Here is a 25007-nt window from a genome sequence, read left to right as displayed (position 1 = left end):
TGTTGCGAGTTCCAATGAAAAAATATTAAAGAAAACAAAACAAATGAAACCAAGGCGTGACCTATATAAGATTGGTGTTTGTGGATGGGAAGGGTCATGTAGGGATCGAGAGTGAGAGAGGAGTGGTCCAATAGTTTGGAGCCAAAACGTTCTTGCGACTTTTGGAACAATATGGATGGAGGCCGGAGAAACAGCCTCGTGTTTTTTTTTCCTTTTTAAAGTGGTTCAAGTCTTCTGATTCGGGCAGTTAATGATGAAGCAAGCTTGGCCCAGTCTACAGAGCTTTTTTAAAAAACGAGACATCTTAGGCAAGGAGGGCAAAAGATATTTTCGACCCTCGTTTGTTTGTTTGTAGCACAAGACAACGAACCAGCATGTGTGCTGATTTCGTTTCGAAAAGAGCAATTTCCTCTGTGTATTATGCCCTTTCGAAAAGAGCAATTTCCTCTGTGTATTATGAGAACCAGAATTGTTTGTTGCTTATTACGAAGCTTGCTAAAGCTGTTTAAATATAAATAACTAGTAAATACCACAAGAACTTTTGATGTTGCAGTTAAAACTATCAACTAGTACAGAAGTACATGACTTACACTCAGAGCTATTCAATAGTTCTTCATGAACCCAATGCAGGTTTTTGTCAAACCAGCATATGAACCCGCTCCAAGGATTTAACATTAATTTCCACACCTATCATAAACGATACGAGTCGAATAAGATTCAACAGCGTCATCCTTTTTAGTTCTTCAAGTGTGAAGATAGTTAGCAGCCATCATCAGCTCTAGAGTCAGTTCAGGCTCGATGTAAAACTCGGTCTCTTTGCCTCTGTAAGAGATGCAACATTTTGCATATCGGTAGTTAGAGAATAAACAACTATAAAAAGAGAGAAAGATAGGGGTGGAGAGAAGCGGTTAAAAAGGAATCCGATTCTAGAAAACAGAACACTTTCAATACATTGGTTCATAGAGAGATAAAACTAATGAGACTAAAAGCAGAACAAATATTATTACTTTCCCTGGTACTACAATCACAAGAGGCTCCTAAAGATCAAAACTTTCCTGAGAATTGAACTCGATATGCAAATGGGGTAAAAGAGTTTGCAATGAGACTATTTCTAGAGGATGCGTCATTCTTAACTAAGTAGTCTGACTTTGATACTACAAACCGCGATGAGAAAGGGACTAATAGAGACTTCAACGCCATGTTCTCTTCTAGAGATCAACATAGAGAAAGAGGCGAGTTAGATAACGGAACCTGGAGTATTGAAGAGACCAGTAGAAGTACTGACAGATCTTCTCCAGAATCGGGGTGCTAATATCAGGGAATGTCACAACGCCATCTTTCGATTCCGAGAAACCACCTACCACAAAAATAAAACAACAAAAACAACAAAGTTTCTTTCTTTAGATCACGATACATGCTGCATCTACTACAATAGAGATTCCAGCATTTATGAACACTGAATAGTAATACACTTATGCAAGATCAAGAACGTTTCTTTTCAATTGCCCTAAACAAAGGGAACCTCCTATTTCTAAAGCATTGATCTTTAGGTGAAATTGAGAACGATCTGATGAATTTGGACAAGCTTCCTCATTGGAAACTGAAAGATTTCAATTACGCAATTGAATTTGCGATTGTAAGCATAATCTCTCGCTGAGGTTATTAATCCACAACCAAATCAGATAGAATCAATCGAAATCAAGCAAGATCAGAATCTGGATTACGAGCATCAAAACCCGTATAACCGAAGCCAGATCAGAGTAACTAACCTGGAGAAGTGAGCATGCTTCGGATAGTATGAGAAACCATAGCGGCTTCTCTATCGATGACGAACTCAAAGCCTTCCATGCTTATCAACTTCACCGTCTCTCTCATATCTTCGTCGTCGGCGTCTCTCTTTTTTTTTCTTTTTTCTTTTTTCTCTGCGACGGCGTTGGCTTTGCTCTGTTTCTTTCTTTCTTTCTCAACCGCCGCGTGGCTTCTACTCGCAGTGACCGACCATATCAATGTTGGTTGAGATTAATATGGGCTCATTTTGAGGCCTTTTATCAATTATGAACTATATTATCTTGTTATTGGCCCACTAAAATCACCCTATTCGGCCTTTTTAGCTGCAATATTTTATTATACTCATCCGTTTCATAAACTTTTTTTTGATACAACCAAGCTTTAAACGAAGGAAACCTTGTACTAACATTTATCATGTGACACCCAGGTTTGATAAATGTTAGCACAAAAGTTTCCTTCGTTTCATCACGTATGTTATTAAAGTGCATTTATCTTTTCGATCAAAGATCCCGAAAGAATTTCTGAATTAAACGTGCTTGTCTGTTTAAGCTGGAATAGTCTGAGCATGGGTGACTTTCCAGAAAGTAATTGTCGGAACTGTGCGAATGAGTACAAACACAGAAAAAGGTCAAGTGATAATTTGTAAGGACGGTAAACAAGTATTTAAAACCTCTAACGTAACAAACCAACCGGTGATGAGCTCACAGACCTAGTGAGAGGATGTGAAATCCATTAAAAAATTGGATCCATAGACTAAAAGTAGACATAGGACTCTGTGACAGTTACACATAACAAGAGTTTAAGGTTGTGCAAAACGAAAAATGGGATTCACCTAGGAATCATACATAAATCTGTTTAACAAGCAAAACGAGAGATATGTAATATTTTTTTAATAATTTCAATCAGTTACACATAAACAAAAGAATAATAAGGTTCGAGTCTTAACCGAAACCATACTAAATTAAGTCGAAATAAAGAATACACCACTAATCTTTTTTCAAACTTATCACCAAATAAATGATGTTGGAATCTTTTAGTCTACTACTCAAATTCGAATGATCGAGTGATCAATCAATCAACAGTCCATCACCAACACATGACAGAATGTAAATTTATTACTAAAAAAAAAAAAAAAAATCAATTAAGTTACAGAAAATATCAAACTATTTTCATGACGTGGCTCTTACTAATTGGCTGATTACCGTATGGGATAACAATTTAAGTCATAAATTCCTAAGTTACCCCTGAAAGAAACATCCTCTTACTTTTTTGTCAGCCTGCCCGTCCATGAATCATCCACCTCAGCAACTTTTTGTCATTTTCTCTAATACGACGCCGTATCAACGCCTCAAAGAAGCTACTTATATTAGTAATTTATACGGACCAATTATACAGAGACATACGTATTTTTTTAAACACGAAACCCAAACACAGTTCCTCTGTATTTTTTGTTCCTCAATTGGCTGAAAAATAAATTTCGTAATCAAAAGAGGGTTCCTTTTAAGAAAAGTTTCATCCTTTTTTAACAGATCTGAAGAAGGGTTATATTGAAATTTTTGATTTTCAGGGAATAAAACAAAACAAAGGTATGTTCTGTTCTTTGTTTCGCTCGGGTTTTTAATTTCGTTGGATCTGTCCACTTTTGTGATGATGATGATGGTATATATATATACAAGTGTGTTGTTTATGAAGATCGCTTTTTGATTTGGGATATGTATGTGTTTATAGGAGGAGGGTGAGAGAGATCGAAGAAGAGGTGAAAAAAAGATGGCGCATAGGGTAGAACAGGATTATGATTATTTGTTTAAGATCGTGTTGATCGGTGATTCTGGTGTCGGCAAATCAAACATCTTGTCTAGATTCACAAGGAATGAGTTTTGCTTGGAATCTAAGTCCACCATTGGTGTTGAATTCGCCACCAGAACTCTTCAGGTGATGATTTCTAAGTTTGCTTTTTGAATCTTTTGTTTTTTGCTTTTTGGGAGAATGAGCACAAAGGGTAGTTTATATAATCACAAGTGGTAGTATCAGTATCAGTATCAGAGAATTTTGAACAAGTATCTTATGTGCGTCTGTGATCTTTTGCCATGTGTGTCCCTGTCAAGCTCTATTTTCGTTTTTCACGTGATCTCTATAATGTATGTGGTTTTGATATGTTACGTGATCTGAGTCCTGAGATTTGTGCCTTTTTGGTTTGTTAGCTTCTTCATGATCTCATCACTAGGTCAATGTTAGTTCATTTGATGCAGTTGTGTTCTTATTTTTTACTCTTTGTTCTTTTAAAGTTGCATCCTTTACATATCCTTTTTGGTTAGTCTCAGGAACATGCTTATATATTAGGTAATAGACAGTGAAAAGGGTTCTATGGTTTCTTAAGAATTGAGTAGTTTTTTAAGTATTAACGTTTGGAAACTGGAAGTATTTTGGTGTATTGTTCTCTCACCTTTTTTGGAATTTGGTTTTATCAAACTTTGTTTGCTAATATCAAGAGAGAATCTTAGATGTGCTGGCCATGAGTCATGGGAAAATACTTTTGTGTGGATGGTATAGCTGGAGAAAAGTCCAATGGACCTAAAGCTTCTTCCCACAACTTGTCCCTAATTAATTATTTTTTTCCATATCATCAAAGTCAACTCATTAAAACATTAACATATACTGCTGATGTGGGAAAGATGTTTATTATGGGTTTAACTAATGATTTTTGTGAATGAGATCTCTTCAGTTGTTAATTTTTGTTGTGATTTTTCTTACGGATATACAGGTTGAAGGGAAGACTGTTAAGGCCCAGATATGGGACACTGCTGGTCAAGAGCGGTACAGAGCTATCACAAGCGCTTACTACAGGGGTGCGGTAGGTGCGCTTCTTGTTTATGACATAACCAAAAGACAGACCTTTGACAATGTCCTAAGGTGGCTACGTGAACTTAGAGACCATGCGGATTCCAACATTGTGATCATGATGGCTGGAAACAAAGCTGATCTAAACCACTTGAGATCAGTTGCTGAGGAAGATGGTCAAAATTTAGCTGAGACGGAAGGTCTCTCTTTCTTGGAGACATCTGCTCTTGAAGCCACAAATGTTGAGAAAGCATTTCAAACCGTGTTAACAGAGATTTACCACATCATAAGCAAAAAAGCTTTGGCTGCTCAAGAAGCAGCAGCTGCTAATTCAGCGATTCCGGGGCAAGGAACAACGATTAACGTTGATGACACATCTGGAGCAGCCAAAAGAGGTTGCTGCTCTACTTAATTGGAAACTTTCTCTTGCTTATTTTTTCTCTTCTTCTTCTTCTCTCTGTTTTCTCTTTAAGTTTTGGCTGATGAAATGTAACAAACAACGATGCAAGACTATGTAGGATATTTTTCTTCATTTACTCTTGTCGTTCCATCTTTGATGGACTTTTGTGTTCAGAAAGAAAAAAAAAAAGAAGGAAAAGCTTGTTATTAAACTTCTCTTCTTTGTGTTTCTCTCTTGAATTAGTATGTTCCGTTGTTAGTTCTGCTTTACAGTTGTTCATTCTTGATCCCATTTCCGGATTAGGTTGATGGTGCATCTTGATGAATATGAATCATTGTTAACATTGAGTAGATTTACATTAGTAGTTTTCCAATTATCAAAGAAGGTTTAGATCATTGTTGAAACTTGTAATACCTAAGACGGAAAACAATAAGCTCATCGAGATTGGAGAATAACAAACCAACGATAAACATTATTAAAATTAATAAATCCTAGTTACAAATTTAAAATCAAGGGGAAACGACATTTAGCTACTCAAAAACTCCTACGCCGTATCAGACCTTACGGCTTTCCTATTTTTGCCCCAAACACCTCTCATGCCGTTGGCCGGTAAAGAGTAAAATGTTGGTCTAATTTTAGTCTAAATTTAAAACTCTTACAACAAAGCTATCGAAAAAATACAAGATAAAATATGGTTAAAATTAAAATACATGTAAAGTTAAACACCAATTTTTTTTTTAAAAAAAACGATCTCCAATTTAGGGTGAAAAAATAGTATCATTTTCAATAAATGGAGATTTTTAACATAAAATGTTCAATAGAAATCCAAAACTTCAATAGTATTATGATTTAAAAATGAGGATGAATTGGCAAAGAAAATATAGTCATAATGAATCAAACAAAGGAAGATTATATACAATACATGCAAATATATATATATTTATAAATAAAAAAATCACTAAAATAATTCATAAGTGATGTGAGATTAGTGGGGACAAGCAAATCCATCCGAAATGGAAGAACACGGACAGAGATGATGATTATAACATTATTTGCAAAGAGAGTTGCATTAGCTTATTAATTATTTATTCTACAAATTAATTTTGAAATAAATAAAATAAATAACCAAAGGGAGAAAAAAACAAAAAACAAAAAACAAAAAAACCCACTAACCTTCGATAAACTCACCCATCACAAAAAAAAATCGTTAGAAAAACGAAAAAATAACAACAAAATAAAAAATTTGGGGAAAACAAAGGAGAAAACTTTTTTTGGTCCAAAGATCGAAAGAGATGATTTTTTGAAAAACTTTTGATAAGTTTCTCTTCTTGGGCGATCGATTATAATCTGAAAGATTGAAACTTTTTTTGATATTGTTGTTGGGTTTGGATCGTTGGTGGAGAGAGAGGTCGTCGTCTATTGGAATGTCGCAACAAGGGCAGGGAAGCATGGACCCTGCCGTTCTCGATGATATCATTCGTCGTTTGTTGGATTACAGAAACCCTAAGCCTGGAACCAAACAGGTTATGCTCAACGAGTCTGAGATCCGACAGCTTTGCCTCGTTTCTAGAGAGATTTTTCTTCAACAGCCTAACCTTCTTGAGCTCGAAGCTCCTATCAAGATCTGCGGTAATTAAACTAATCTCTCTTTTTTTTTTGGGGATCTGAGCTCCTAGGTTCTTAGATCAGCTCCCAAACAAAAAAAAGATAGGTCCTTTTTTTTTTGGTCCCTTCTTTGAGTAGGTTTGAAATTGGTTTTTAGGCAGCGATTTGTTTTGGTCAAGTTGTGTGGAAATAGTAGCTAAGAAGAGATAGAGATGTTTAATCCATCATCTGATTGCAGCCAGCTGATCTCGTTTCAAAGAGACAAGACACATTAAAGATCATTGGATTGCTCTAAAATTTTGGCTGAGACGAGACCTCGTTTAAAAAAGGTTTACAACGTTTCTTCGTTGATTTGATGTATGTAACCTAGGATGGTTTTTGTTATGGAGGATGAAAAAAATCTGTTTTTAGAAGGATTTAGAAATGATCTGTTTTGGGTGTATTCGTATGTTTGATTTGTCCCTTGAATTTAAAATGGTTTTGTTTGGTTTTATGTCAGGTGATATTCATGGACAGTATTCAGATCTATTGAGGCTGTTTGAGTATGGAGGCTTCCCACCAACAGCTAACTATTTGTTCTTAGGAGATTACGTGGACCGTGGGAAGCAGAGTTTGGAGACTATTTGTCTTCTCCTCGCCTACAAAATCAAGTACCCTGAGAACTTTTTCCTTCTACGAGGAAACCACGAATGTGCTTCTATTAACAGAATCTATGGATTCTATGATGAGTGTAAACGTCGATTCAGCGTCAGACTCTGGAAAGTATTTACGGATTCTTTTAACTGTCTCCCCGTGGCTGCTGTTATAGACGATAAGATACTATGTATGCACGGTGGTCTTTCTCCCGATTTGACCAATGTGGAACAGATTAAGAACATTAAGCGACCAACCGATGTTCCAGACTCTGGTTTGCTCTGTGATCTGCTTTGGTCTGATCCAAGCAAAGATGTCAAAGGTTGGGGGATGAATGACCGTGGAGTCTCTTACACGTTTGGTCCTGACAAAGTCGCGGAATTCTTAATAAAGAATGATATGGATCTCATCTGTCGTGCTCATCAGGTTGGTCTACACAATATTCATGTTTCTATTTTCGCTATAAAATGTGGCTGAGATTCTAATAGAAGCTTGCTTTTCCCACCTTTGCAGGTTGTAGAGGATGGATATGAGTTCTTTGCCGATAGACAGCTTGTGACTATATTTTCTGCTCCCAACTACTGTGGTGAATTTGACAATGCTGGTGCTATGATGAGTGTTGACGAAAGTTTAATGTGCTCCTTCCAAATTCTTAAGCCTGCGGATCGGAGGCCCCGGTTCTTATGAAGAAAAGAGGTAGTTCAAGTCCCATATACTAACTAACTTTTGCTGAGTCTTTAGTCTTTCACTTCCTGTTTGAGATTTTCGGATTGCAATTTCAGCAGTTCTTCTCAAATTGCTTAGATTATGACACTAGCTCATCTTCTGCATACATAAATTGTTAAAGATTTGATTGTTTTAAACACAAGTGGTTTTCCTTGTTTGCTAAAGTTTTGAGCTTTGTGAATATGAGCTCAGAGCTTGGATCTCAGATTCAATCACTTATAGAATAATTCTTTCATTTTTGCATGTTGCAGTTAAAACCTCGCGGGAAAGAAGAGGAAAAATGCGATATGAAAGCAAGTTGGAGAGGCATTTGAAGCTCCCTGAGACTTTGTCCGGAGGCCTTGCATGCAAAGGCAAAAAACAACAACAACATAATTTACATGTTATATCATCTTATTTGAACTCTTGCCATTTCTTTTCTAAAAACACTTTTATGTTCTTATGATCTTCTTCTTCTTCTTCTCTGACTCTATAGACAGTAAAAAAAAAGTCTGCAAATTTTCATTCTTTTCAACAACCAATTTCCTCAGTGTATATGTACTACGTTCTGTATCCACACACACTTACACTCAGGGTATCTTCGGTTTCATGGATTCTGATACGAGCCAAAGATTTCGTCTTCAAACTCTTAATCAGAGCCTTTGTTATTAGATTCGTCACACCACTCACTAGTCAAAGCCTCTCTTTCTTTCTTTTTTTGGACAAATCACTCAAAGCCTCTTTGTTGTGGTTGTCGCATCACAAATGCACAGATTCTATAGAACTAAAAAGCGAATAAAAGTTGACTAAAAAGTCAAAAAACCTTTTGTTCCATATGAAACTGTCAAAGCTATGAAAGTGAATGTATCCAAAAGCTTCTCTGTCACTAATTTACTTCCTGGAATTGTGGTTTAAGAACCAGCTGTGACTGTGAGGTCTAATGCAATTTCACTACCGTGTCATGTGTAAGTAAAGAGTCTTGAGTTCTCTATTTAACTTCTTGTAAATCACAACAACAACAACAAAAAAATGGAGTCTCTTGTAGTTACTTTAGCTCTGGCAGTCTTCTTAGTAACACAAGGAAGCATTTTTAGTTTCTGTTTGGCCTCCTCTGCTTCTTCTACTGACCCTGTTTCTAACTGGTTTCACTGGCCCTGGAAGAAGCCGCCGTTTATATGGCACCCTAAAGTTCCATCTTGGCCACCTCCACAACCCCCTGTCGAGACGAATCCTCCGCCAGAACAGTATCCACCACCCATCGAGACGAATCCTCCGCCGATCGAGACGCATCCTCCACCGGAACCACCAACAACATATCCTCCACCGGTGCAGAATCCACCGGAACCGCCAACGACATATCCTCCACCGGTGCAGTATCCACCGCCGATCAAGACATATCCTCCGCCAACGGTACAGTACCATTCGCCTCCGATCAAGACGTATCCTCCTCCGCCGTCACATTATCCTCCATAAATTAAAGATTCAAACAAGAAAGTGTTCGTATAAGTTTCTGTCTAGTATTCAAGAAACACAACACTTTTATTCTTTATTTAAGAAGGGCCATCATAATAAGAGATGATTTCATTAAAGACAAGATCGATTTTGTTAAGGATGTTTTTACAAACAAAGATATTGTTAACTAACAAAATACTACAACATACGAAAATCAAAATATATATATATTTTTTTTTGGTAGGTATCAAAATATATATATATAGACTTACTATAAAATTTACTGCGTTAAAAACAATAATTAGATTTATTAAAACGTATGGAAAAGGAAAACAAAATTTAATAAGTTGAAGGAAAACAACAAGAAAAAGGAAAAATACTATAAAACAATCTGGGCCGTTCAGGCTTTATTGGAATCCGACGGTTGAGAGAAAACTACCTCTGAGGCAGGTTGTTGTTCTATATAACCAGCGAGCGAGTTGTTTTTGGTCATTCTTATTCTTCTGGTCGAACTCATCAAACTAGTTTTGCTCAATAAGACAATTAACAAGAGAGATACAGAGAGAGAGAGATAAAGATGTTCTTCCACATAGTATTGGAGCGAAACATGCAATTACATCCACGGTTCTTTGGTCGAAACCTTCGTGAAAACCTCGTATCTAAACTCATGAAAGATGTCGAAGGCACTTGCAGGTTCTCTCTTTCTTCTCAATTCCACTCCTCGTTTCTAAAAATCAACTCTTTTGGATCCTTTAATCGAAACCTTTTACTACTTCAATCTCTTAATTCGGATTCGTTTTACATAGACACCCTTCAGTAAAAATTGAATCTTTTTGGAAACCCTAAGCTCTTTTTCGTTTCAATCAGTTAGGGTTTTGGAGTTAATCGTCTGTTTTAGTCCTCTATGCAGCTTATATTGAATTCAATTCGAATAAAAATCGTTCTTTTAAGCTAATTCTGAGCTTTTGCCTGAGATTCAATATAAGGGATTTGTTTGAAGCCTTTAGCTTTCTTAGGATTAATGTATGAAGTTCATTCTCTCGCAGCTCACTTAGATCTAGTATCTTGTCTTGTATTTGATACTGAATTCGATAACTTTGTTCTCTAGTATAGTTTTTTTTTGGTGCTTCATCTATTTCTTGAGGCCTCTAGGCTTTTTTGTCCTTGCTTTGGATTTAAGATGTGCAATTCATCTTTGCAATGTCATATTGATGCTTTCCTGTGTTTGTTTTGGACAGTGGCCGTCATGGGTTTGTAGTGGCGATAACAGGAATAGAGAGCATAGGAAAAGGTTTGATCCGAGATGGGACTGGTTTTGTCACCTTTCCAGTTAAATACCAATGCGTCGTTTTCAGACCTTTCAAAGGCGAGATTTTGGAAGCTGTTGTCACTTTGGTCAATAAGGTAAATATATGTAATAGAGTTTTTATATAGCCTAAATGTCTTTAATGGCAAATCAGTCTAGACCTCATTGGATTGTCCTAATGTTTTTATATCACAGATGGGATTCTTCGCTGAAGCTGGCCCTGTTCAGATTTTTGTGTCTAAACATGTAAGCTTATGATCTTACATCATGAATTTGATCTCGAGTTCAGTTTTGGCTCTATGTGTGTTTTATACTTACTTCTTCTTCTCCTCTTTTCAAATCATCGCAGTTGATACCGGATGATATGGAGTTTCAAGCTGGAGACATGCCTAATTATACCACATCAGATGGATCAGTATGTTTCTTTCTCTATTTCTTTTGTAAAACAGTGATATTGGTGGTTTCTCTGTCTTCAAAGAAACTCAATCTTCTAATGCTTCTTGCAGGTTAAAATTCAAAAGGAATGTGAAGTGAGACTAAAGATTATCGGAACAAGAGTTGATGCCACAGAGATTGTATGCACCATCTCCAATAACTCTATGCAACTTATAGTTGTTGAGCTGTTGTGTGCTTTTTGGCTTTAATCTTATCAATTTGCATATTTGTCTTTGGTTTTGCAGTTTTGCGTGGGTACCATCAAAGACGATTTTTTGGGAGTCATAAACGATCCTGCAGCCGGATAGAAGTTTCAGGCCGATTTTCGATTTTGGTCGTCTTTCTTTACGGAGAATGTTGTCCGGATTCTTTTATCCGGACAAATTGAAACCAAGCTTGTGGGATTTAACTTAATGCGAGTTTAGTGAACTTTTGTATCTGTTCAAAATTGTTGTCATGACCATTTAGATTTTAAACAATATATCGTACCGGATGGTGGAAACAATCCGACGTAAGTACGTATCTCAGTGAAACTTGTATCTTACTTGGATTTAGACATTGGTTTTAGTTCATAGTGAAGGTAAAATATTGAAAGTTTGAAACTTATGCTGCAAGTATAGTAGAGTCTTCCATCCAGACATGATTCTTGTGCTGTGGGGAAAAATGTCATAGTGTATTCATTTTTCAAGTCGTCCATTGTAATCGCATATGTTGCTGATCCTAGTGTTCGTCTAGTTTTTATATAGGAAAAAAATCTGATCAAAACAACCAAAATTAGGATTGGTTAGAAAATAAACAGTTCTACTGTGTAAAATCAAAAGTACAATGCACAAAACAATATCTTTTAGACTGTAATTAAAAATCATAATTACTTCTACCATTCATCAACTTTCTTAGTAGGATTTGTTTTTTTGCCTATTTAGTAAAGGTTTAATTTTGTACCTGTTTGTGCAAAATACAGACCCAAACCAAATATTAAGGGTTAGCCAAATGTACTAAATTAAGTTCATTGTACATAGTTCTCTCAATTTTTATGAAACATATGACTTTGAAAATGTATTTTTTTAATAAGATTCCATATTGTCCATGATACTTGTGATCATAAGATCTCTATGATATCGCACATTCGTCCTCTCTCTTGATCACAGTCTCAAATTTGACTCTCTCGTTTAGAGTTTCACAAAATGGCTAAGCTTTCTACATCTCTCTTGTTAATTTATGTAGCATTCATCTTCACCACAAATGTGTTTGCAAATGATAATAGACAGGTAAGTTCAAGATTTTAATCTGTTTTTGTGAGATACGCATATGAACAAAACACCTTATAATACCTCTCTCTTCCCTCTATCTCTCTCTTTACATACATGTATGCAGGTTTATATTGTGTATATGGGAGCACTTCCTGAGTTTGGGTACTCACCTCATCTCACCATCTCAGTATACTCCAAAAACTTGTTGGCATCAAGTAAGATTTTAACCTTTAGTCATAATTCGAATTCGAAACTGTTTACATATGTTTTATAAGAGGATCAAGATTATTACAGTATTCTCTTTGTCTCTGGTTCTTCCTTTCTTCAGTGCTGCATCAAATTTGTTAATAATTAGCTATAAAAGGAGTTTTAATGGATTTGCTGCCAAACTATCTCAAGCCGAGAGTCCGAAACTTCAAAGTGAGTATACTTCATAAATCATTATTTCTTACCAAACAAAAATAATTTGTCAGAAACTTTGGTAAGATCTTTTTTCTAAATAATATAACCATTGAATTGAATGTACAGATATGAAAGAGGTAGTATCTGTGTTTCCAAGCAAAAGTCATGAACTGACGACAACAAGATCGTGGGACTTTGTGGGATTTGGTGAGAGTGCAAAACGAGAAAATGTGAAAGAAAGTGATGTTATTGTCGGAGTGATCGACAGCGGAATCTGGCCGGAATCTGAGAGCTTCAACGACAAAGGTTTTGGTCCTCCTCCAGAGAGATGAAAAGGTTCTTGTAAAGGTGGCCTAAACTTCACTTGCAGCAAGTAAATTATATTCTAACCTCTTATTAATGAAGTTATAAAACCTATGTTAAATGTAAGTGCTAAACGTTTTGGTGTTAACTTTCTTGTAATACAAGCAAACTCATCGGAGCTAGGTTTTACAACAAATTTTCCCTCTCAGCAAGAGACGATGAAGGTCATGGAACCCACACTGCGTCAATAGCTGCTGGTAATGCGGTTCAAGGCGCCAGCTTTTACGGCCTGGCTCAAGGTACGGCTCGTGGTGGAGTTCCATCTGCGAGAATTGCCGCCTATAAAGTCTGTCTTAAAGATCCCGCCCGCTGCAGCGATGTAAATATTCTGGCCGTGTTTGATGACGCCATTGCCAACGGTGTTGATGTCATCTCAATCTCAATCTCAACCGATTATGTCTCCATTTTATTAAACACTTCTGTAGCCATTGGTTCGTTTCACGCAATGTTTAGAGGGGTAATCACGGCCGACTCAGCAGGAAACAATGGGCCTGAACAAGGTTCAGTGGCAAATGTATCACCGTGATAACCGTCGCGGTCAGTGCTACGGATCGGCGTTTCATTGACAGAGTCGTTCTTAGTAACGGAAAAGCATTAATGGTAACTTGTCTTCGAGTTTTTGTAACTCAAAATGAGAGTCATTTCAGTTGCAAGATACTCTGTTTTTTAAACATGGTCTATCAGTTAATCCATTCAGTCTCAGTGAGACAAAGTTCCCGATCGTTTACGGCCAAAACGTTTCGAAAAACTGTCCCCAAGACCAAGCCGGGTGAGTCAGAAATCTCTTCTTAAATTATTTCACGTTCCAATCAGAATATTGAATCAAAACACACTGATGCTTAGAATGATCATTTCTATTGACACTTATTGCTTAGAAGGGTGTGTGGACAGAGACCTGGTCAAAGGGAAGATCGTCCTCTGTGACGACTTCCTAGGAAACAGAGAGGCTCACATAGCAGGAGCCACTGGAGCCATTGTTCTAAACACTTTGTATCCAGACATCGCCTTTGTGTTACCATTACCTGCCTCTTCTCTGAGCTTAAAGAACTACGAAACTATCAAGCATACATCCAATCTACAGAGTAAGCAAAGGGCAGTGATGAATCTGAACGATCGTTCGGTCTTGAAATGTTAAAAGAGTGAAATTTGCAGGCACCCACAAGCGGAGATATTGAGAACCGAAGAGATAGTTGATAGAGAAGCTCCTTATGTTCCATCCTCTTCTCGTGGGCCAAGTTTCACTATTCAGAACCTCTTGAAGGGAAATCAGTACAAAGATCATTAGCTCGCCTTGTTTTATAAGCAAATGTTTTTGGAATCACATCAATGTTATTTGCAGCCTGACGTAAGTGCACCAGGATTAGAGATTTTGGCTGCATTTTCTCCGGTAGCTTGTCCTCATGTAGCATGTGTAGCGGCTTATGTCAAGTCTTTTCACCCCGACTGGTCTCCCTCGGCAATCAAATCCGCTATCATGACAACAAGTAAACTTCAAAAAACAATACTTTCTTCTGTCATGGTATATTTGCATATGGTTCAGGCCAAATTAACCCGACCAAAGCAAGCGACCCGGGACTTGTGTATGAAGTAGAGACTGAAGATTTATGTGCAGAGGGTTTTGATTCAAGGTCGCTCACGAAAATCTCAAGACAGGACGTCACTTGTTCGGAAAGAACAGAAGTCAAGGATCTGAATTACCCAGCAATGACTACTTTTGTGCCTCCTCGTGATCCATTCAATGTCACGTTTAGAAGAACCGTTACTAATGTTGGACTCCCAAACTCTACGTATAAGGCAAGTGTACTTCCTCTTCGACATGAGATTCGGATTAACATAGAACCAGAAACACTGAGTTTCGGTTTCCTGAAGGAGAAGAAATCGTTTGTTGTGACCATCTCTGGTGAAAATCTGAAGGATGGAAGTCTTGTAAGTTCGTCTTTGGTATGGTCTGATGGGAGTCACAGCGTCAGAAGTCCAATCGTGGCTTACTCAATCCAGCCTTAAAACTCCTTTTGGCTTTTTACTAATTTTGCTTTTCTTGTATCTTCAAACCATTCATCAAAAACAGAGAGAAGAAGAGACAAAGTTTTGAGGAACAAAGACATACTTTCCTGAGAACAATGTGTATCTGTCATTACAAATCAATGATGTCCAGCAACCCCAATTATCGTATCAGTTTCATTCTCTTTGAATCTAAGAATTTGATTCAGTTCTTGTAATCTCTGATAAACTGCATCTTTATGAGGGTGTGCTGTATCTCCCGCAAGAAACTCATGCATCTGGTTGTCCACTTCGATAGTACTGCATCCTGGTTCCTTCTCAATCCCTGATTCTCTCATACTTTCTCTGATTTCAGTAGTTTCTTTCCATCTCCCTGATGAAGCGTAAATATTGGATAAGAGAACGTATGTCCCAGAATCTGGATTGTCAGACTCGAGTAATCTCTTGGCGATTTTTTCACCAAGTTCCATGTTTCCATGGATCTTACAAGCACTCAAAAGAGCTCCTAACATGATATGATCCGGTTCTATCGGCATGTTTTCTATGAATCTGTAAGCCTCCTCTAGTCTACCCACTCGACCAAGAATATCAACAATACATCCATAATGCTCAATCTGCGGTTCAACATTAAAAACTCTATACATAGAATTGAAAACTTCAAGCCCTATATCCAACAAACCTCCATGGCTACATGCGTTTAAAAGAGCAACTAAGGTCACCTGATTCGGCCTAAATCCTCTGTTCACCAAATCTCGAAATTCATTGATAGCTTCAAAGCTAGCCCCATGCATTGCTAATCCAGAGATCATCGTGTTGTATGAAATGACATCTTTGTCTCTCATTCCCCTAAAAACCCGCTTTGCTTCATTGATATCACCACACCTAGAGTACATGTTGATCAAAGCATTGCCTACGAAATTACTAAGCTCCATCTTTCTATTCTCAACAAACGAATGTACCCAGCGCCCGAGCTCCAACGCACCCAAATCCGAGCACGCAGATAAAACACACACAGCTGTAAATTCATTAGGACTAACACCCTCCTCCATCTGCATTCCCCTGAAAAGCTCCAATGCTTTGTTCATCTCCCTGTTTCTAACCAACCCATCAATCATCGCAGTCCAACAAACCGTATCTTTAACCTTAACATCTTGGAACAGCTCTAACGCCTCCTCAATACAACCACGTTCAGAATAACAATTAATCATCACTGTTGCTGCAACCTGATCTCTCTCAGGCATTTCATCGAACACCTTCTTAGCATCAACCAATTCCCCAGATTTCCCATAAAGTTCCATCAGTTTTAGCCCCACCGATCTACTAGACCCGAACCCTAACTTCAAAACCTGGGCATGAATCTCCCTACAACCTTCCAGACCACAAGCTTTCAGAACAGAAGTGATCACGTAGTTATCAGGCGAAACCGAACTTTGAACCATTTTACGATACAACGAGACTCCATCAGCGGAACGACCAGATGACACAAAACCGTCAATCATTGCGGTGTATAGGTAAACATTAGGGTTAGGTACGTAACGAAACACGTCGCAGGCGTAATCGATTGAATCGAGAGCGGAGCATACTCGGATGAGTTCGAAAACAACGAAAGCATCTTGGTCATGGAAGGTTCGTATGATCATGGCGTGAATCGATGGAACTTGAGAAATGTTTTTGCAGTTTCGTAGTAAAGAGATTAATGTTTTCCTCCGTGATAGTCTGAGAGTGTTTGAATCGGGATCACGCCGGATAGCTGATGGCCCTCCGCTGATCGCCATCGTCAAGGATGATATCATTTCGCGCTCAAATAAAGAATCTCAAAAAAAAAAACCGAATATAATTTGTCCAAAATGTATAGATTCGAATAAACCGAATATAACCAAGCCTACCAAATCAAATCAAAGCTTTCAATAAAACAAAGCGAACCAAATTATGTTAGTTTCACTTGTCCCTTGAGTTCCAAATAGGCGTTTGTTGTATCAACATATATTCATTGCTCAGAAGTGTGCCCTTGTTTCCCGGTTCACTGTGCCACTGTAACCGATCCATCTTGCTTCAGCTTGATTAGACTGCTCTCAATGTTTCTAAGCACAGGTTTATAGCTGCAACAAATTGCGATAAGAGAATTAGATAGACGATGTAATCTCCAATGATTTAAGAAGTTTCTGTGTGAAACTTACACTCGAACAAGCCCGTTGTATGCTTGTGTTGTTTGCTGGAGTTGAGCTGAAAGTTGGAGAACTTGAGCAGATAACGATTCTGCTCTGCTCTGTTCTTTCGCTAGTTCGCCCTGAGAAAAGGTAATGCGGAATTTTAATCACACAAACAACAGTTAAGTTGAAGTTAACTTTTATTATAATACTTGAGAGCTGGTGAAGACCAAAACCTTGAGAGACAGTGTTTCAGTTCCATGTGACCCATTGGCCTGGACTTCTGAAGACACTCGTGAAATAGCACCAGCTTGTTCTGTTCTTAACTTGTCCAGAACTTCACGGAGTTCTACATTTTGCTTCAGACATTCTTTCACCTATATAAGGTTTGCTAAAAATCAACATAGAAGTCCACAAAAAATGTTTCTAAAGTTTCAGTGGTACTCTTACTTGATTCTCCCACTGATTTGATATATTGATTGATTCTTGATAGGAAGCAGAGAGGTTCGAGTTTTCCTCAAAAAGCTTCTCTATTTCAGTTGATTGGTTGTCAATCTGAAAGTCATGCATGAAAGTAATTTCTCTAATTAAGCCTTTTGACCATTATATAAAGTAATTGCAAAGAGCTACGGCATTACCTCCATAAGAAGCTTTTGCCTACTACTCTCCAATCTTTCAAGTGCAACAGCCATATCATGCAACTGCTTCTCGAGTTTTTCTTTATCTTCCTACATGAAAACAATCAAACCTATAAGGCTATAACTAAGGGATTCCATAAAACGTTGAAGGAGAGTAATAATATGCTGGCAAGTGGCAAAAATGGGTTAATAACAATCTCTTACCACTGAAAATCCTTTTTGACCTAACTCTGATACTTCTGCATAATAAATAGCATGGAAAAAGTCATTGATATGTATCCAACAAACAATTTCCGAATTGACTTTAAAAGCATCTACATGTCACTCAGTTTATCCAAACACCTGATGATCGTAACAGCTGCAATACCAATTTGCTTTGAACAAAAGAAAAATTGTATAGCATTGCATATTACCTGAGGCACTGCTGGATAAAACTGAAAGTTTTTGTTCTAGTTCCTGCTTTTCAGACATTAACGAAGCAACTCGATTTTGTTCTTCAGCTACACGCTGTTGTTCTTGCTGCCTCAACATGGATTCTTTCTGTGTATATTAAGAACGTTATACTAGTAGAAAGAAAGACTCTCTCGGGGAACATATTATTTGTTTCAAAAATATTCAAACCTGCAATTCTAGTTTTATGTTAGCCATCTCCTTTTCTAATAAAGGTAACTGATCCGGGGAAACTCCCATTGACGACCCTCCAACAAATGAAGTACTCATTGCTTGCTGTTGTATCGAGTTAAGCTCTGCTCTCAGAGATGCCGCATCTTCCTCAGCCTATATTAACAATCGGTTATGGTATCTTTAGAAAAAAAGAAGAAAGGAAAATTAGATTTTGGAAGGCAGAAGATTGTTTCCATACTCGATATTGTTCCTCCTCTGCCTCTTTAACACGTTTTTTAAGAGTCCTAACTTGAGCTGAGAGATCCTCCTGTAAGCAAATAGCTATGCCAATCAAAATGCAATCAACGGAGGAGACCAAAAGAACTAAAAACAGGAGTATTCCCTACTCGTAAAACAACAGCAGCATCTTTCTCCATTGCAATTTCCTTGAGAGCTTTTCTCAGAGATGGCACTGTGTTTTGTTCCTATTATCCATCAACAAGAGCATATGTCAAGCCATCTAGTAGAATCGTTTGCCAAATAGACTTCCTAGAGATTCATATTGGCACACTACAGCAAGAACGATTTGAATATTACTTACCAGGACATTCAACCGAGTCTCAAGTGATTCATTCTCGGCTTCCCTTATCTGCAGCTAAATCCCCAAGAACAAAAATTACATTTCATTCAAAAACAAAAACATAAGATCTGATCTTTAACAAGGAAAAGACTGCAACCAACAATACATTTGAGAACAACATCTTGTTGCGCTCCTCCATTTCTGCATTCTTCTTCTGCAATTCTTTAAGCTGGGAATATAAAGCACCAACATCTGTCTGTAAAAGTAATTCAAAAAAACATACCATTACCACCACCAAGATTCAATTTCAAGCATTCTCATTATCACCTACGATCATCCTAAGGATCCAATTTAGATCAGAATGTTACCTCAGAAAGTCGATTTCCACTCTCAGATTTTCTGATCACCGGAAAATCTGAAACACATTTACAAAATTTGAGACGACGAAGCAGTCAATCAAAAATTTGCAAAGCAAGGAGAAAAAAAAGAGAGATCAGAAGATTAGAGATGGAAATAACCGGCAGGATTGGGAATTTCGCTAAGATCTGGCCCTGAAGAAGTTTTGCTCAGCCTTTGAGCTGCTCTCTTTTGACGAATCTCTTCCAACTACAAATAATCACAGAAACCAAATTAGCCACAACGATGTAAGACACCGTCAGAGGAAGATAAAAGACGGCGATAACGGAAATATCCTTACAGTCCGGCGACCTAGAGTCGCGTGGTGCGAGTCCATGGTATGATTCCTTACAGCGTCCGCACCAGATGGATTTTTACTCCCGCCTCTCTGGTCTCGGCAAATTCGAACGTCGATTTAACGGTGAGGGGTGTCGCCGGCGAACAGAATGGAATATAATTAATTTGGGCTAATAGGGATAGATAATTAGGCCCATGGACCTTGAAATCGAGCCCGTTAATATGTACTCTACTTACTTCAATATTTTTATTTTCAAAAAAAACAATTACACTACTTTTCTTTTAAAAAAATAAATAAAAATGCTAAGAAAAAACCAATTTATGCAGATACATCTTTTGTTCTTCTTCTTTTAAAATACGAGATATTTTTTATAAAAAATAAAATCTTTGGAAATTTTTCTCTAGTAAAGTTTATTGATTTTTAATTAAGTAAATAAACATTATTCCAGTATGCAAAACTGTAATTTATCAACCATACGAAAATAAAGCCCATACGAAAATAAAGTGTTAAAGTTTTTGGGAATGGTTAGTTTGCTTTTTAAGTTTAGGAAAAGTGGGTAATCTGCCAAATAACTAACTTTATAATGCTTTTCTTTATATCATTAGTTCACTCGGAAATATACTGAACAAACCATGCCTAACTGTTGCACATCGTGCGTATAACCTAAGATTGCATACAGCCATACATATATTACGTCGTTATGACCTTTTAAGGGTTTTGAGGAGTTTTGACCAACAAATAATGCAAATTAATTTGGTATGGGTGCATCTTGTGCCAAAATCCAATATGCTAGTAGCAATCAAGCTCTTAAGAGTTTTATCAAGATAGATTAGGCAAACTTAGAGACGATAGAAACCCTTTAACAAAAAAAAAAACTTAGAGACGATAGATTAGAGCTTTTATTTAGTGCAATGAAAAGTAAAGAAAGGAAGCTTAATAGCAAGATCACCAAGCTTATTAAATCTTAGATTGATATATATCATGAAATTATGAAGAAGGAGAGTTTGACGGAGTTGCACAGGTCCAACATGTAAGATCGGACTTATTTGACACCAAACTGTTTCGTTTGTAGTTCCACTTGATGTATTGTCCATATTACGGGAATAAACATGGAAGTTTTAGAAATGTTACATTAACATAGTAGAGCTGTTGCTATTACCCTAAGATCTAATACTTACTCATGTATTGTTTTGGTTCTTTCTGTTTCGTGACAAGAATGCTAATGGGCTTGTTGATTAGAATTAAGGTCTTTGGTTTAACAAGATTGAGAAGGATTCCATTAAATATCTTTTTGAGTATCATTTTCAAGTTGGAGATTTTGATTTTGTTAACTCCCAAAATGCATTGCTCATGAAAGGCGTTGGAAACGAGTATTACTCATGTTTTTTAGCTTTGTACATGATTGAGATATTTACTCATGTTCTTAGCTTTGATGGGATTTACCATCCTATTAACAAGGATACCACGGATAAGAAAACTCAGACTCAGACGTTCACATATGTACCAAAGTTCACGGTTTTTTTTACTTTTTCACGACGGTGAAAAATCTGTAGATTTAAACCGCTATTCATTAACAGTGACATAACCAAAAGTCAAGCTAAAATTAAAAACCCTTCGACGTCTTACACCGAAGAGCAAAAAGTAAGGTTAAAAGAGAAAGCCCATAAGTCGATGACGACTCTGGACAAAAAAACAAATTAAACGTTACGAGAGAGAAAGAGAGAGAAAGAGAGAGAGAGAGACAAGAAACAACTACGTGTCTCGTCGTAGATCAACCACCACAACACTTACGTTGTCAGAACTTTGTCTAGCCAATGCAAGCCTAGTCAGCAACAGCGACGCCTCTTCACACGCTTTATCTGATACATCTCCTCCCACTCCGACCACCACATTCCCTGCACCGGCGCCATCCCTTTCAGGCGAGGATGTAAGTTGACCGTTGACTTTTCCTCTCAAACACATGCGAACGACGCTACATGCAGTTTCGTTTGAAACCACGTCCCAAAGACCGTCACTTGCTAGAATAAGGAAATCGTCTTCGTTGACCCGGTCCGTCACGGTTACTTCCGGTTTACTGATTACGTAGGGCTTCAAGTAATTATCTCCTGGTAAAAAGAAAAAGAAAAAGAAAAAAAAACCGCGGCGAAACGAGATTTAATTATCATCATTATTGAAAGTACGAATAAAAAACTTCGTACAACACACTAGCTAGGACAGGGACAAGAGTGTTTCGTCAAGTGTAATCAATTAAACTGACCTATGGCTCGTGACATTGCAAGTACTCCAAGGACACGTGGGCCATCCCAGTAGATAACTCTACCACCCGCTGCTTCAATACGGTCTAGCTCGTCTGGACGGTCCGGCTGTTACAAAAGTAAAAGGAAAAAATAAAAACAAGAGAGAGAGAATAGTCATTTGATTTGATGATAACAGTGACACGACGGATTAAATAATCTTAAAACTCATAAACTTTATCAGATCCTCTAATCTAAAAAGTCATTTACATTCTTTAATCACCGTCCAGGTGTTGCATGCCCATTACACAAAATTCGAATTTTCCAAAACCAAAAAAAAAACAATATAAGAAAGAAAAAAATGCATTAAACAACGAGAAGTATGATAGGTAAGTTTCGAAGGCGACACGTAACGAAATTCTCGTTTTCCATATCAGTATTACAGTATACCATAACCGTAGATCTGACGGATAAAAATTTTGAACAAAACAAAAAGGCAGATTTGTATCAAACGATAGAAAATAAAACACAACCTTGTGATCGGAGGACAAAGCAATGGCCTTCCCATTACGGCAAAGAACAGCACGTGAGTCACCACAGTTAGCCACGATAATTTTATCTGGCGTGAGGACGGAGACAACCGCTGTAGATCCCACGGCGTCGCAGTCCGGCCTCTGAAGCTCGCAACGGCATTTCGCCCCACCGTCGTCGGCGTTTAAAGCCACAACCTCCATGTCCATGCGCGTGAAGCTACGCGCCATTGACTTTTCCCAGTCAGCATCATCAGCTTCGACCTCTTCACGCACTAGCTCGTGTAGTCGTTCTCTACATCTCTTCGCTACCTAAAACATAATACCAAAAAAAACATCAAAAAACGACGTCGTAACAGACCATAGAGGTAAATTACTAAAGATGAAACGGTGTCGTACATGTGAACAGCCATGACCATCGTAAACGCCGCAGTAGTGAAACCCCTCCGTTCGTTGACGGGAAAAAAACGGATGCACAGCAACGGCGTCTTCCATTTCCCGTCTTCTTCCACAGACTGAAGCGACGCCGTATTTAGGATAAGCGTCAGGATCAGGCAATGCCTCCTCAACCGTCGAACTCAAAGACTCGCATAAAACGACGACCTCCTTCGCCGTTTCGTAGTACACGGCAGATGCTGAGGCTGCGACGGTCGCTTCTCGTCCCCTCCGTTTCTTTAACTCTCCGTCGACGAAGACAGCGTCTTGTTCGCCTGAGACAAACTTGAACCGTCGGATCTCCATTCTCCTTCTTCTCGCTGCTTGGGAAGAGCTCCGTTCACGTCTCCTCGTCGTCGTCGTCGTCTTCTTCATAAGCTTCGCCGTCGTTTTCGTCATCACCGTCTCGTTCTCGTAACAAATCTCAGCCATGCGATCGTCGAAACTGTTCAACATTCACACTCCATCATCATCATCACTCTCTACGTTCGGACAAAACTATAAAAACCTAGTGAACGAGACGAGACACAGGAAAGAGAAGAGAAGAGAAGAGCTTAAACAAGATTAAGCCATGGAAGCTTTATATTTAGCTTCTTTCACCAGAGGGATATATAAATATAATAAAATCATCTTTTTATGTTACGGGCAGGGTGTTTGCCCGAGACTTTAAACGGGCAGATCAAACCAAAAACTCTCAAAAAATCAAAAAAACGAAAGAATGAATGAAGAAGAGAGAGAGGAGCTTTGTGTTGAATGGCGTGACGTATCGCTCCTCTATCTGGACGAAGAAATCTTGACCGTTGATTTTAGCCACGTGTAAAAATGGTACTTCTCTTTGAAATCGCGATACGAAAACACTTACGTGTGCCAATCAACTTCTAACACAACTGAGACCTAAAGTGAAAAGAACCTTTGATGACACGCATGCGATCTCTCTCTTTTTTTTTTTTTTAATAGATTTTTACCAAATTTTGTTATGGCAATTTTCTTTACCAATTCCAGTTGTTTTACTATAAACTACAAGTTTATTAACTTTATTAGATATGGGAATCAACCAATACTTTAGTTAAACATGTGGAAAATAATATTTATTTAATTTTTCAGACAATTAATTTGGCGTTTTAGTGATGATGATGATTCATCGCGTTTGTTTTATGGTGAGCGTGACAATACGGCATATATATCATCTTTTTCAAAAAGTTTGGTGTGTTTAAGGAGAAAATTATTGTAGGAAAAAAAATTGACCATGTGTGACTACGAAACATAAGAGCAAAAAGGTGATAATTAGTAGAATATCTGAATACGTCACTAGCAAATATAAACTTGGTGTGGCGAATACATTTTAGAAACATTTAAAAAGAAATAGATTAAGGCAATGCTATATTAAATTAAGAATTAAAGGTGAGTTAATTTTGTGATTTAATAACACTTGTTTTCTTTTATATGTTTGCTTGTCTGGTCTACTCTGCATTTGTTCCATTTGTGTCATATCCGTTTCTTTTTTATTTTATGCAGCAAACATGTAAAGTTTTAGAATAATAATAGATATGGTTTTTGACATTTGTTATGGTGAACCAATATTCAAAGATTTTTTTTTTAAAGGATTTGTTACCTTGTTTTACGAATTGACAGGATGAAAATGAATTCAGATACAAACTTTCTTCATTGTTTTTGACAGGTGTGTGACAGTTACATGATTTCTAAGTGTGTAATGTTATGAGACACCATGACCAATTTTCTATTTTAACTTTAATATATCAAGATATAATGTGGCATACTATAAGAGTGCAATCCTAGCAGACATCGCCAGACTAATTTTATCAGATACGTACCAGTATATATGTAATGTTTGACACACCATAACTTTTTCGGTTGGGACGCTAAAATTCCGTGAACTACAATAAAATTTGAACAAGTGACAGCATCGTTACTTCTTAATCAATATAGTTTTGAGAATTAAGAAGAATA

General features: G+C 37.5%; 6 protein-coding genes and 2 pseudogenes across 9 annotated transcripts; 4 read left to right on the top strand and 4 right to left on the bottom strand.

Moving 5' to 3' along the window:
- Positions 1-454: 454 nt before the first annotated feature.
- Positions 455-2030, bottom strand: LOC104726496 (uncharacterized). The gene is made up of 3 exons (XM_010445363.3): positions 1770-2030; positions 1252-1357; positions 455-822 (listed from the first exon to the last, which is right to left on the bottom strand). Exons 1-3 carry the CDS (start codon positions 1873-1875, stop codon positions 744-746), a joined length of 291 nt encoding a protein of 96 aa, XP_010443665.1. The 5' UTR covers positions 1876-2030; the 3' UTR covers positions 455-743.
- Positions 2031-3176: 1146 nt separating this feature from the next.
- On the top strand, positions 3177-5237 carry LOC104726494 (ras-related protein RABA2d). Its single transcript, XM_010445362.3, has 3 exons — positions 3177-3374; positions 3517-3720; positions 4550-5237. The coding sequence occupies exons 2-3, from the start codon at positions 3556-3558 to the stop codon at positions 5036-5038; spliced, it is 654 nt and encodes a 217-aa protein (XP_010443664.1). The 5' UTR covers positions 3177-3374; positions 3517-3555; the 3' UTR covers positions 5039-5237.
- Positions 5238-6097: 860 nt separating this feature from the next.
- LOC104726493 (serine/threonine-protein phosphatase PP1 isozyme 2) lies at positions 6098-8511 on the top strand. Its single transcript, XM_010445361.3, has 4 exons — positions 6098-6655; positions 7131-7690; positions 7778-7960; positions 8242-8511. Exons 1-3 carry the CDS (start codon positions 6451-6453, stop codon positions 7949-7951), a joined length of 939 nt encoding a protein of 312 aa, XP_010443663.1. The 5' UTR covers positions 6098-6450; the 3' UTR covers positions 7952-7960; positions 8242-8511.
- A 1322-nt stretch (positions 8512-9833) lies between these two features.
- On the top strand, positions 9834-11766 carry LOC104726492 (DNA-directed RNA polymerase II subunit 7). The gene is made up of 6 exons (XM_010445360.3): positions 9834-10114; positions 10660-10825; positions 10923-10973; positions 11077-11142; positions 11234-11302; positions 11408-11766. The coding sequence occupies exons 1-6, from the start codon at positions 9999-10001 to the stop codon at positions 11468-11470; spliced, it is 531 nt and encodes a 176-aa protein (XP_010443662.1). The 5' UTR covers positions 9834-9998; the 3' UTR covers positions 11471-11766.
- A 580-nt stretch (positions 11767-12346) lies between these two features.
- On the top strand, positions 12347-15181 carry LOC104728987 (subtilisin-like protease SBT4.3; annotated as a pseudogene).
- LOC104726490 (putative pentatricopeptide repeat-containing protein At5g59200, chloroplastic pseudogene) lies at positions 13901-16971 on the bottom strand (annotated as a pseudogene). Its single transcript, XR_015571898.1, has one exon. The product of XR_015571898.1 is annotated as a putative pentatricopeptide repeat-containing protein At5g59200, chloroplastic pseudogene (transcript).
- Positions 16972-16997: 26 nt separating this feature from the next.
- LOC104726491 (uncharacterized) lies at positions 16998-21246 on the bottom strand. Of its 3 annotated transcripts, none has more exons than XM_087474190.1 (15): positions 19844-21246; positions 19665-19752; positions 19515-19561; positions 19313-19402; positions 19168-19221; positions 18974-19051; positions 18826-18894; positions 18585-18740; positions 18377-18503; positions 18168-18202; positions 17964-18053; positions 17776-17880; positions 17562-17702; positions 17356-17465; positions 16998-17277 (listed from the first exon to the last, which is right to left on the bottom strand). In XM_087474190.1, exons 1-15 carry the CDS (start codon positions 19877-19879, stop codon positions 17199-17201), a joined length of 1305 nt encoding a protein of 434 aa, XP_087330316.1. In that variant the 5' UTR covers positions 19880-21246; the 3' UTR covers positions 16998-17198. The 3 variants fall into 3 exon arrangements, with proteins under 3 accessions (XP_087330316.1, XP_087330315.1, XP_087330317.1); XM_087474189.1 differs by having other exon boundaries at positions 19304-19402; positions 19844-19997; XM_087474191.1 differs by having other exon boundaries at positions 19168-19215; positions 19844-19997.
- Positions 21247-21390: 144 nt separating this feature from the next.
- Positions 21391-23823, bottom strand: LOC104726489 (putative protein phosphatase 2C 78). The gene is made up of 4 exons (XM_010445357.3): positions 23004-23823; positions 22608-22916; positions 22098-22203; positions 21391-21945 (listed from the first exon to the last, which is right to left on the bottom strand). Exons 1-4 carry the CDS (start codon positions 23493-23495, stop codon positions 21593-21595), a joined length of 1260 nt encoding a protein of 419 aa, XP_010443659.1. The 5' UTR covers positions 23496-23823; the 3' UTR covers positions 21391-21592.
- Between the last annotated feature and the right edge of the window lie 1184 nt (positions 23824-25007).

Source organism: Camelina sativa, chromosome 11 (assembly GCF_030686135.1).
Source record: "Camelina sativa cultivar CO46 ecotype springtype chromosome 11, ASM3068613v1".
NCBI lineage: Eukaryota > Viridiplantae > Streptophyta > Magnoliopsida > Brassicales > Brassicaceae > Camelina > Camelina sativa.
This window is presented reverse-complemented; position numbering and strand designations above follow the sequence as displayed.